Source organism: Cupressus sempervirens, chromosome 10 (genome assembly GCF_028749045.1).
Source record: "Cupressus sempervirens isolate cs-2001-9-10 chromosome 10, ASM2874904v1, whole genome shotgun sequence".
Lineage (NCBI taxonomy): Eukaryota > Viridiplantae > Streptophyta > Pinopsida > Cupressales > Cupressaceae > Cupressus > Cupressus sempervirens.
The window spans coordinates 460,858,734-460,870,377 of NC_143127.1; the positions used below are offsets into that span (position 1 = coordinate 460,858,734).

Below are 11,644 nucleotides of genomic sequence, written 5' to 3' on the forward strand. Positions count from 1 at the left end.
TGCAAAGTGAGCACTGAAAGCTTGTTTTCTTGCAATTTAGGGAGTCAACCACAAGATACATGATATCTAAAAACTCCAGTACCAAAGAATATGTGTAGGCAATTTCTTCATGAGTTGTTGAACAATGAGCTACATCTCTTCTTGCTGATACAACATGAGCAACATCTGTGAAACGTTTAGATAGTATTGCCTTGACTGGGATGCTCTAATGGAAAAATAGTATTCCAAGACTTTCCTCCTAAAGAGGTTCTTATTTTGCATATTTCTCTCCCACTTGGAAGAAATTTAGAAATGTTTTGGTCTTTTTTATGTTAGTTTGTGTGGATAACGCTTGCATATACTTCAGCTCTATTGTGATGCTGTATTTCCTTTTATCTAATAATTGTTTTTGATATTATAATAGGCATCGATGGTTGGGCATAAATATGGAGTTTTGAGATGGAGCAAGGCTGGAAGTACGTGTGTTTTCGCTAGCAATTTGATATGTGATTCAACAAGATTCTTGACGAGCTTAAATATTTATTGTGTGTATTTCAAGCAACATGCATATACATACAAATTTAGTTTCTACTGGTGAATTAGACTCTATATATTACCTTAAAGCTTTGTTGTGTGTTTATTGCTTTGCAGAGAAAACAATAGAAGGAACAGCTGCTGGTATAACATCTGTTCTGTTTGCATGTTTGGTGCTTATTCCTTGGCTAACATGGACGAGCTTTTCTTCATCTCAGGTAATATTAAAAAAATAATATCTGCATTAAGTTGATGTTGATGTTGTCTATGCTAGTGATTCATCTAGTTTGCGCAGAAGTTTGACTAAGGTTTGTGTATTGATTCCCATTTCCAGGATTGGTTATCATTGGTTATTGCAGTGATTTTTGCTGGTTTACTGGAGGCATACACAACACAATTAGACAATGCATTCATTCCACTTATTTTCTATAGTCTTCTATGTTTATAAGGTAAACATGAAATTCAAGTTCTATTGATTGATTTTTATAATTCAGAAAGTAAGTTCTGCTGCTCTTCCTTTAGTATTTTGTGAACATTTCAGGCTGTCATGAATTTTATTGATTAAAATTTCCAACAAAACACATTGACAGGTCATATGCAGGATGCATGGGTATCTCACTATAGATTTTCGAATCACGAAACATGACTTCATCTATAAATTCAAACTGGGCTATTAAAAAGGGTTATAACTAAATTCGTATATTCTCTGATTCTATTTAGGCTCATAATAGCTTGGCTGGGAGTTTTAGTTGCATGTTTCATGTGTTAAATGTGTCTAGGGACTCCTATGCTTCTTATGGTGATTGAGGCCATCAAATTTTCAATAACTAACCCAATACATAGAGTACCAAAATATCAACTCAATTCTTTTGTTTTGTTCAAATTTTTTTCTTGATTGTACCTTTAATTTACACACTTTTGCAAGGATCCAATGATAAAACAAGGATTCTTCAGATAAATTGACAAGATGAACTAACTAAATATATATTTTTAAAACACAAAATGCAACTACATAGAATTTCCATCTTTGGTCATCATGTCCCTTTGATTCTGAAGTTTACCCGGATCACTCAGCACAAGTGTTGTCTTTATTCCTTTTTTCAAGATTGTATGACCTTGCTTTTCTTCCCGAGTAATATTTATTTGTATCACCTGTTATTTGATATCTTCTTGTATCTTTAAGGGTTGTCAACTCAATTTTTTTGTTTTGTTCAAATTTTCTTCTTGATTGTACCTTTAATACACACACACACTTTTGCACGGATCCAATGATGAAGTAAGGATTCTGCAGATAAATTGACGAGATTAACTAATTAAATATATATTTTTTAAATACAAAATGCAACTACAGAGAATTTCCATCTTTTGTCATTGTGTCCCTTTGGGATTCTAGTCAGAGTAAGAGATGGGCTGTAGCCGGTAGCTTGTAATCTGGTAACTGGCATTCCACATGTACACCTGCCAGCTGTCATTTTCGCCCAAAATTTAACAATTTGATTCTGAAGTTTACCCGGATCAACTCAGCACAAGTGTTGTTTTTATTCCTTTTCAAGATTGTATGAGCTTGCTTTGCTTCCTGAGTAATATTTATTTGTATCACCTGTTATTTGATATCTTCTTATATCTTTAAGGGTTTTCACCTTAAATTTCTCTTACTAATTGCATGCACCTATATTGTGGTTTCGGGTTTGTGTCTGGTGGTTCTGATTTATTTTTCCTTGGTCTTGGTTGCTTGTTTCAGCTCACCCCCTCCCCACCTCTCTCTCTCTCTCTCTCTCTCTCTCTCTATATATATATATATATATATATATATATTACACACAAATATCCATAATTTGCACAAAATTAAATACAAATCATAATCAATCAATTGTTAAATGTTAAAGAAATATCAAAATGGTCTATTCTCCAATAGTATCAATGTCATTGACCAATTGGCTTAAATACATTGTGTGATGTGCTCATCTGTGTTGTCCCTTGCTTCATTTTGAAATATTCTTTCTAGTGGGCTTTATTAGGCCCACATCCCTGGTTCTTTTGCGGGAAAGAGATGAGCTGTCATCTTCTAAAGTTAGTGTTGCAAGAAATCAAAGCTTCTTATCCACTATTTCAGTACTTGAGGATGATCTTGTAGGTGGCTTGTGGTATTTATTCATGGCCAAAGGGTTCGACTATAATCTTAAGTTCTCAACCGCTTGTTTGCTTCCTCTTGCTTTTTGAAATAACCAAGAATTTGTCCCTTTGTCAACCCATATTTGGCCAGCTTACCAAAAGCATTAATTCCTAGGTTGGGAACTATATGCAAGTCTACTTCAGTAGGAGCTCCTACACTTGTTCTGGCACTCATTGAAACGTCAAAGATAACCTTTATTTGTAGCAAGTTCCCCAACTGTGTGTTGCCAGATGGTGAAATTGACTGAATCTAAGAGCTCTACATCTGCAGAAATTGAGCTCTCAATCATTCTAGACTTCACATGTATCTGCAAATGTTTCAAAATAACATTACTTCAAGAAAATAAATGAGTTAAAACTATCATAAACCATTTTTTAAAGCTCTCCCACAGCTTGGAAAGAAAAAAGAAGCTGACAAAAACTAGAAAAATATCTTGAATGTACATTCTCCTTGATGCAAGCTCCTTGATGAACATGGCACCTAGGATTGCATTTTTGCTTTTGCTTTCTTGGTTGTAACTTCTAAATGTTGATGGCAACTTATAATTCACTTTCTAGGATTAGTATGGTGTGTTAGTGTTTTTTTAACATTATGGAATTACTTTTCCTGGGTCCCAAGTGGGTTCTCTGTGGTTTTGTGCAAGGGTTTTTCCCTAAACACTTTAGCCAGATAGGGTCTAGCCAAGGTAATTGTCGGTCTCGATAATTGAGATCTGTACTCAAATTCAAAGTACTTTGTATGCTAAAGTAATAGCCAATTACCAAGGGCAGCTCATAAAGGACAAAGAAAGCTTGAAAGGTAGTTGCAAGTGATGATATCAGCAACTGGAATGATGATGTCAACAAATACTGATAGAACATTCCTTCTAATGAAATATTCCTAACAGAATATTTTTCATGCGTCAATTGTATGGATCCATATGGAGTTTCGGAAAAGCATGCCCAGTAAAAAAAGTTGCCCAAAAAATTGAATGTCCAACTTTGACAAAATGAAACTTGATTTATAAGTTTTTGGCTGTTGTGGACACAATGGCAAGGTCTGTTTCAGTCCAAAGTGCTCACATTTTTTGCTGTCTCTTGGATCTTGCCTAGAACTGCATGCCCTAAGAAGACCCAAAAACTCAATTGCTCAGATTTTAGTGCATAATCACACCATGCACTAAAAACCCAAGAAATAAGAGAGATTAGAAGTCAAGATGTTTTATTTGTGAAAATGAAGATTTGAACAAACCTTTTGAGCTTTGGACGTCAAAATTGATGAGCATATGCAATAAATAAAGCAAATTTTAAAATTGAAAAACTCGGAATATGAAATGAAAATAGTTCTATGATTCTTGCTATTTAGAGTTTTAGTTTTGTGTACATTCCTTTTTCTTAGTATACTCCTCTTATGGAGAAGGAGTTGATTTGTATGCCAGTTATCTCTTCCATCAAATTCATGCAAGGTTTATGCATTTCTCTCCACTAGGGTGTCACATATCTAGAGTTGTGCATGTTAGTTTACCTTGCTTAAATGACCTATCTCCTAAGAAATTGAACAGGGCTGCATGATAAAATCTCTCTCTCACACACACATATAAAAGAAATACACTTGCAAAGCATGTACTATCATAATACAAAATTACATTATCCCTAACAATCTCTACACTGTTAGAAGGGCACATAAATGTGAGGGCCCTCGTTGAATAACAATGTATTAAATACCATATTTCTCATAATCTTTTAGAGTCTATTTAATTAATACAATTAATAAATTATTAGGGATAAAAGTAGATGGTATGTGCTGCATATAAAAGTGACATTATGATCTTTCTTTTGATTGAGCTTGCATCATCCTGATGATAGATCAAGAGTGTGATCTGAAATGCTATGCAAAAATTTAAACACAATCAAAAGCAGAAGCAGCTACTCTATTAGTTACATTATTGTTAGAAAAAAGTTCACGTTAAAAGGGCCTTATAAGAAATGGTCAATATATTTTAATTTATATTGGATTTAAAGATTGACCAAAGGGATATCTTGATCGCTATTATAGAAATATTATATGATTAAGTATGTCACATGACGCTACTCTTAAGTTTGTAGCAAATGTTTGTTAACCGCAAATAACAAATCTATTGAACTGAGTCATATTATATTAAATATTGAACTGGTGGATGACTATATTATGACAATGATCCTGTCTGATCGTACATAACACTATGTTTTAAGAATTTTACAAATGACACTTCTGAGTAAGACTGAGAGTTTGTTCTACAAATGATATTTCCGAGCAAGATTGAGTGCACAACCATCTACACTAATTGTTAAGTAGTGTAAATTTGTGCATTAGAGAAACTCACTCTTTAAATTTGTATCCTGGAAGGAATTATCAATTAGTAGCGTAACCAGTTCACAACTAATCTTCTTTATCGTAAAGGATAAATATATGGAATGTCATAATTCTGTACATTCAAAAAGTCTAGTGGCAGAATAACATCACTTACAAATGATTAAGAGTCTTCAATGTAAGTTTTATTGCAGGTCCCTGACAATGCATTACTAATTATATTATTGTGTAAATATTTTCGTGCTTATATCATCTTATATAATAACATTTGCTAACACTTCTTTCTGATTGTATATTTATTGATAATTGATTTTTCCGTGACAGAATTTTTTCATACTGACTGTTCGTGGAAACCGCTGTGTAACTTAGAAGAGTTTATTTAAGGATCTTGCACTCTACGTTGTTATAGTCCAAGTGGATTAAGTTCCAATTTAGACACTTTAAACAAATTGATCTTTTTTGACGACCACATACTCATATGCTCTTGCATTGTACCAAATTATTCTGAAATAGAAATGTAAGGAGCATCAACTCCTCAAAATTTCAGATATCTGCATTTAGTGCCTATGTATCAATTTATTTCCCCTTTCCTTTCACTTATTGTTTTTTTAATGTTGTATATTATTTTTCATAAATAAATTATATTACAATAAAGAGCTTACATGATCTATTCTCATAGAATTTCAATGCTTGAAAATGTCTTTCTTAGAGACAAATTTGACATGCAGTTCATATTGACTCATTGTATATAATTATCAATTTTCTTGTGGTGTTCTCCTAGTTTGATATAAGCTGCAAAATTTCTATCAGCTTGTAGGGTTTGATTACACAAAATTTGTCTCACAAATATTGTGCAGCTTATAGGGGATTATCTGCTGTTGCTAGGTATGAATATTTAGTTAGAGTCGAGGTTGTTTTCTTATTCTAAGGTTGATGGTGCATCCTCACGTTAGACAACATGGAAAGAATACAAAAGCTCAGAATACATGATTGTGAATTCACTAGAGTGATCCCAAGTGCAATTTAACACCAAAGTGTTATAACAATGTAATTTCCAAAACAACTTTATAAAATAAGTGAATCCTTAAGAACCTAGTTATAAGTAATCCAAAGCAATTGTTACGACACTATATTTTAAGCATAAATATGTCAAATAAAAACAAAATAAGATTAGTATACTTAAATACTAACTGAAAAGCTTTTATAAACTTATAAGAAAAGGTTGATGGGTAGTTTTCTAAATTGAAACAAAAATTAAATTAAAATACCATTACCATACATAAATAACTTTTGCTCAATATATAGGATATGGAATTGTTTTGCTCAATAAATAGGATATGGAGATAAGATCTCAAGAAAATAGAAATAGGAATAAAGTTAGAAAAAAAAAATGGTGTGGGAACCAAAAAATAAATCAAAAGATGAGTTAAAAAAACACTTACATTATATTATTTATTTATTTTGGCTATGTTTTTGTTGATTTGGAATTGTTTTGCTCAATATATAGGATATGGAGATAAGATCCCAAGAAAATAGAAATAAGAATAAAGTTAGAAGAAAAAAAAAGTGTGGGAACCAAAAAATAAATCAAAAGATGAGTTAAAAAAAACACTTACATTATATTATTTATTTATTTTGGCTATGTTTTAGGAAAATGCTTACTATGTCAGTTTATGTGAACATTAAGTATTTTATAGTTTAAATGAAAAATAAATAAACAATAGACAAGTTTACATAAACAATTTTATTTATAAATTGATATATTATATATTTCAAATGTATTACATCATTAAATAATTAAAATATATCATAATTAATTCTATAATATGTTTTATAGTGTGTGTTGCAATATATAGAATATATTATATATTAAAATTAAATTAAGAATGGTTATCATATAAATCTATTTAAAATAGATATTTATAACTGATTAATCATGGGAGTTGGGGTATTTCCTCATACCAAACTTTGCATTGAAACATGGAGTTGGTCATGCATTCTTCATCGATGCATAATAGCTTTCTAGGACAGGTTGGTAACTCTCAATTTAGAGGGTTGAGTTTTTCTCGAAGGGGGTGACCCATATTAAAAAAGTAATGGCTTCCTTGAGAGTTCAGAGGATCGACCAATTTTGGTTATTGAACTCGAGCAAGTTTTGGAGAATGTTGATTACTGGTGCAACCAGACGTGTTTTTTTTTGGTCTCCACCTTTCTCTTCCTATGTTGGATTTGTGGGCACGTCAAATTTGGAACCCTGAAGGGGATATGGATATTCTCTTGGTGGCTAATAACTACTTTGTAGTTATTTTCTCAAATATGACAGACATGAATAGGGTGTTTTTAGGAGGTCCTTATTTTTTTAAAAAACCAGATAGTACTTTTCATCAAGCCTTGGCACATAGGTTTTAACTCTATAGAGAAGATTCCATCTCAGGGGTCTATATGGGTTCATCTTCTAATTCTTTCTTTGGAATTTTGGAGGGAAGATATCCTTAATTCAATTTTACTATTACCAAGAAAACCGGTTGGCTTAGCTATACAAACTCAAGACTGTAAGGTAATATCTTTTGTGCACATTTTTGTTGAAGTTGATTTAAATAACCCATTACCAGATTCTATAGAAATTTGGTTGGGCCCATCTTCGTGCAATCAACAATTGGACAATGGGACCTTACCATTTAGGTGCAAAATTTGTGATGAATATGGGCATTTATAGTGTGGATGTCTAGAAATATTTCTCACCCCTCAAAACTAGCTCGCCTTTCGAAAAATGCATATAGAATAGATAAGGGCAAAGCCCCTCTATTTGAAAATCCTATAGATAAGGAGGGTTATATCTTGGTGAAGTCTCACAATAAAGACAACAAAAAAGAAGAGAACTTGGTTGGATAGACAAAGTGATGACACTTTTAACAGGTTTGATGTTCTTGATGATTTGGTCCAAAAGGAATGGACTCATGTTGATCTTCTTCTAGGGGTAGGGTTGATTAATATGCTTGGGAAGAGGAGTCAAGAAAAGATTATCAGATTGCAAGAGATCAACAAGATGGATAGATAGCTACGAATGAACCTCTTCTAGGCTTGGATGTCTATGTTCTTGGGGTGACATAGGTTGAGGAGGCCACAATTGGGGTAGCTTATCTTCTCATTTCCATCAAGGGAATGCCAAATAACATGAAAGGTGCCAAAGCTTCTCCTACCTTAGGCCTGCAACAAAAGTACTTTAAAAAGGGGCCTATTGAGAAGCCCTCAAGGAGTGGAAGGAAGAGCGATCAAGAGAAGGTTAAGGTGATGGGGGACACATTGGTTGAGTCGAGGTGAGTAAAACCCATTACATCTCACTCCTCCCAGATCCCTAAATTATTGTTCTAGCTTGGAATGTTAAGGGGTTGAACATGTTGCTACAACTGATATTCATCATCAACATCAGTTGATGAAGAATAAGGTTTGTAAACCAAGTATTGAAAGGAATGTAGAAGAAACTGAACAGTTGTTATTTTGTCATTGATGTCAAAACTATTGACTTACTGATTTATGTTGCCAAACTATCTGAAGGATGTGTTGTCGAGGAAAAAAATGGCTGGTAAAGATAGAAGATGAAACGAAAAAGTGATGTTAAGTGTATGAACTTAAATGAGCAATTGATGAATTAGTCTTTGACAATGTAATATTGGTTTGATTATTTTACATGTTTTGGTGAAGTGTTAGAATGATGCACAAGTTAGTCATATTGGTCGGTAAGAAAGGATTGAAGTTGTAAAGGGAAAGTGCAAGGAATAAGTATGTCTTATCGAGATGGAAATGATGGTCAGTAAGCAAAGATATTGGTCGGTGGAAGTGTACTGAACATGTGTTAAAGAGAAAGTAAGTGTTATCGAGCAAGATAGTGTCAAATGAGTAAATAGTGTTAACCAAGGAAGTGAAGGTGGTCGGTGAAGGAAGAACACAAGTCAATAAAGATAAATAGTCTTGATAAAACCAATTGTGAGACAACATCGAGTGAGAATCTAGATTGATCTAGAAGATTCTATGGAAGAAAGAAGTTTGTTAGTGAAATCAACAAATAAAATTGGTTAGGTAAGATCAAATGGAGGAGATTGAAGGAAATGTTTGTGATCCAAGAAAACTTCAAGTCCCAAGGTAAATTAAAGTTGGCATGATGCATAAAACATTTTTTCATGTTATAGATTCATTGAATGTAAGATGAGATGTGATGGAACATATGAGAGGAAATTCAGGAAACCCTAATGAATATGATTAAGTGGCAAAACATCACTTTTATAAGGGATGAGCAAGAGTATCGTTGTTGTTGATAGCTGAATGGAGACAAAAGAGTCACTGAGCAAGACAAAGGGCAAGATAAGTGTAAAGAAAGGAGATGATGTGAAGACTGTGTGTTGATCAACGAGCAAGGAAGTACTTAAAGAAGTGACGAAAGCAAAAATGAGATTTGAACAAGCAAAGGTAGTTTTTATTTGTACATACCATTTCATTGTTACTTTCTAACCATTATAGCAAAAAATCTCTTAACTGAGTGGATGAAATAGTCCTGTTCGTAAATTTGTAAGGTGCCATTCTAATGAATGTATTGATTCCTTTAATAAGGCAACTCATTGCAGAGTGGAAAATCCAGTCGATCTTTGGTGAAAATCCCATAAGAATGTCATATTTAGCAAATGTGCTTGTAACCTTCAATAGGGTTGGCTCTTAGCCGAGCTCACTTCAAAAGAGTGAACTATTTTGTGGGTGACAATTCTTGTGATGGTTTTTACCCAAATTGGGTTTCCACGTCAAGTATTGGTGTCAATGTGTGATTGGATGTGTTGCATGTTATTTCATGTTTTCATGCGCTTAATATTGTAAACTGTCGTTGGTTGGTTGATTTCTTAACCAAGTTGTTTGTTGATAAGTTTAAGAGGTGAAAATTAGTTTAAAGGGACCTAGGATAATTGATTCTCACCCCATCTCAATTATCCAACAATTGGTATCAGAGCTATTGGTGCTTAGAAGCAAAAGTTTAAAATATTTGAGCTAAAGATCTAAAAATGTATAAGAGAGGTACCCAAGTTGAACAAGGAACACTTTCCTACATGGCAAAGCAGGATGAGGTTGTATATGTCTGGAATTGCAGATTAAGCTTTATACTAGGATAATCACTATACTTTACCACCACTTGGACCTATGATAGTTTAGCAGATGAGGGAAGAGCAAGAACACAACACCTCAATGATTGAGATAGTTTCTTCTCCGACTGATCCTAAATTTTATGACATCAAGATTTGTGCTACAACAAAGGAGATGTGGAGAAAACTTGCACTTGTTTATGGAGGTGATCAAAATGTATTGACAAAAAAGGTTGAGAGTCTTAGGGGAAAATTTCATGACATGAGAATGCAAGAAGGTTAGAATATTGTACAATACAGTATCATAATCAAAGAAGTGGTTAGTGCTATCAAAGGAGCTGGTGGAATCATATGTGAAGAGGACGTGGTAAGAAAAATTCTTAGAACTCTCATACCTAAATATGCTACTCTCATACCTAAATATGCTATTAGAGTCTCTACTATTCAAGAATTGAGATCCATACCAGGAAATATTGTTACCCTTGATGCTCTGATCAATAGGCTAACTGCATCTTCTCTAACCATTGGTAGTTCAAGGAAAGAAAAAGAAAGAGACATACACCACAGTTGATATGGAAGTGGTTAGGATTGTATACTACTTAAGGAGAAAGAACAAGAAGAACTGGAATTGTTGTTGGCAAAGAGACTACCGAGAGGAAAAGGAAAGTACATAGGTAAATTGCCTCTAAAATGTTTCAGTTGCAACAAGATTGGATAACATCTAGGTGTCCTAACGATGATAGGAATGATAAGAAGGGCAAGAAGGAGAACCGATAGCAAAAGTTTAGAGACAACATGGACAAAGGAAAGAAATCATGTTACCTAGCCAAGGAAGTTCAAACCAATGAAGAATCAGATGACTTAGAAGAAGGTGAGGAAGTAGTTTATGTTGCTATGAAGGATGATTCAAAAGAGCAAAGGTATGCAAATGAAAAAGCCTTAATTCTCAACTTGATAAGAGTAATACATGGATTATTGATAGTGGTAGATGATGTTGACAAGTTAAAAAACATAGAAGAATATGATGGAGGATGTGTTAGACTTGGTAATGATGCTCCATGTTTTGTCAAACGAAAAGTATACATTGTGTTGAATGAAAAGATTTAAGTGTGATAATGTTTATTGGGTTCAAGGACTAAAATATAATTTGTTGAGTGTGGCACAAGTGAACAACATAGGTCACTGACTGAAATTTCAAGGCTAAAAGATGAAAATCTATGATATTGTTGGAGAATTGATTGGCACTGGTGAACAATCTAGAGGAAACTTGTTATATCTGAACTTTACTACAACTACATGTCTTATTGCAAGAAGTGAAGATCCTTGGTTGTGGCATAAAAGGTTTTGTCATTTAAACTTTGATAACTTGATCAAGATTAGTAAGAAGCAAATAGTTAGGGGTTTATCAAGATTAAGCAAGCCAGACAAAGTTATGTGTAAGGAATGTCAAATTGGTAAAATGACAAAATCAAAATTTTCAAGAAAGTCCTATTCATCTAATGATATA

At 33.4% G+C, this 11,644-nt stretch overlaps 1 protein-coding gene across 2 annotated transcripts in view; it reads left to right on the forward strand.

The window, feature by feature from the left end:
- The window catches only part of LOC149534689 (phosphatidate cytidylyltransferase family protein), a 51,729-nt gene extending 46,034 nt beyond the window's left edge, over window positions 1-5,695 (forward strand). The window contains exons 12-15 of one of the 2 annotated variants that reach the window (XM_089807126.1): window positions 404-455; window positions 631-731; window positions 848-962; window positions 5,339-5,695. In XM_089807126.1, coding sequence (XP_089663252.1) covers window positions 404-455; window positions 631-731; window positions 848-961 — 267 coding nt within the window. In that variant the 3' untranslated portion in view covers window position 962; window positions 5,339-5,695. Of the gene's footprint in view, window positions 1-403; window positions 525-603; window positions 732-847; window positions 963-5,338 lie in introns of both variants that reach the window. The other variant, XM_089807125.1, reaches the window with a different exon arrangement.
- The last annotated feature ends 5,949 nt before the right edge of the window (window positions 5,696-11,644 follow it).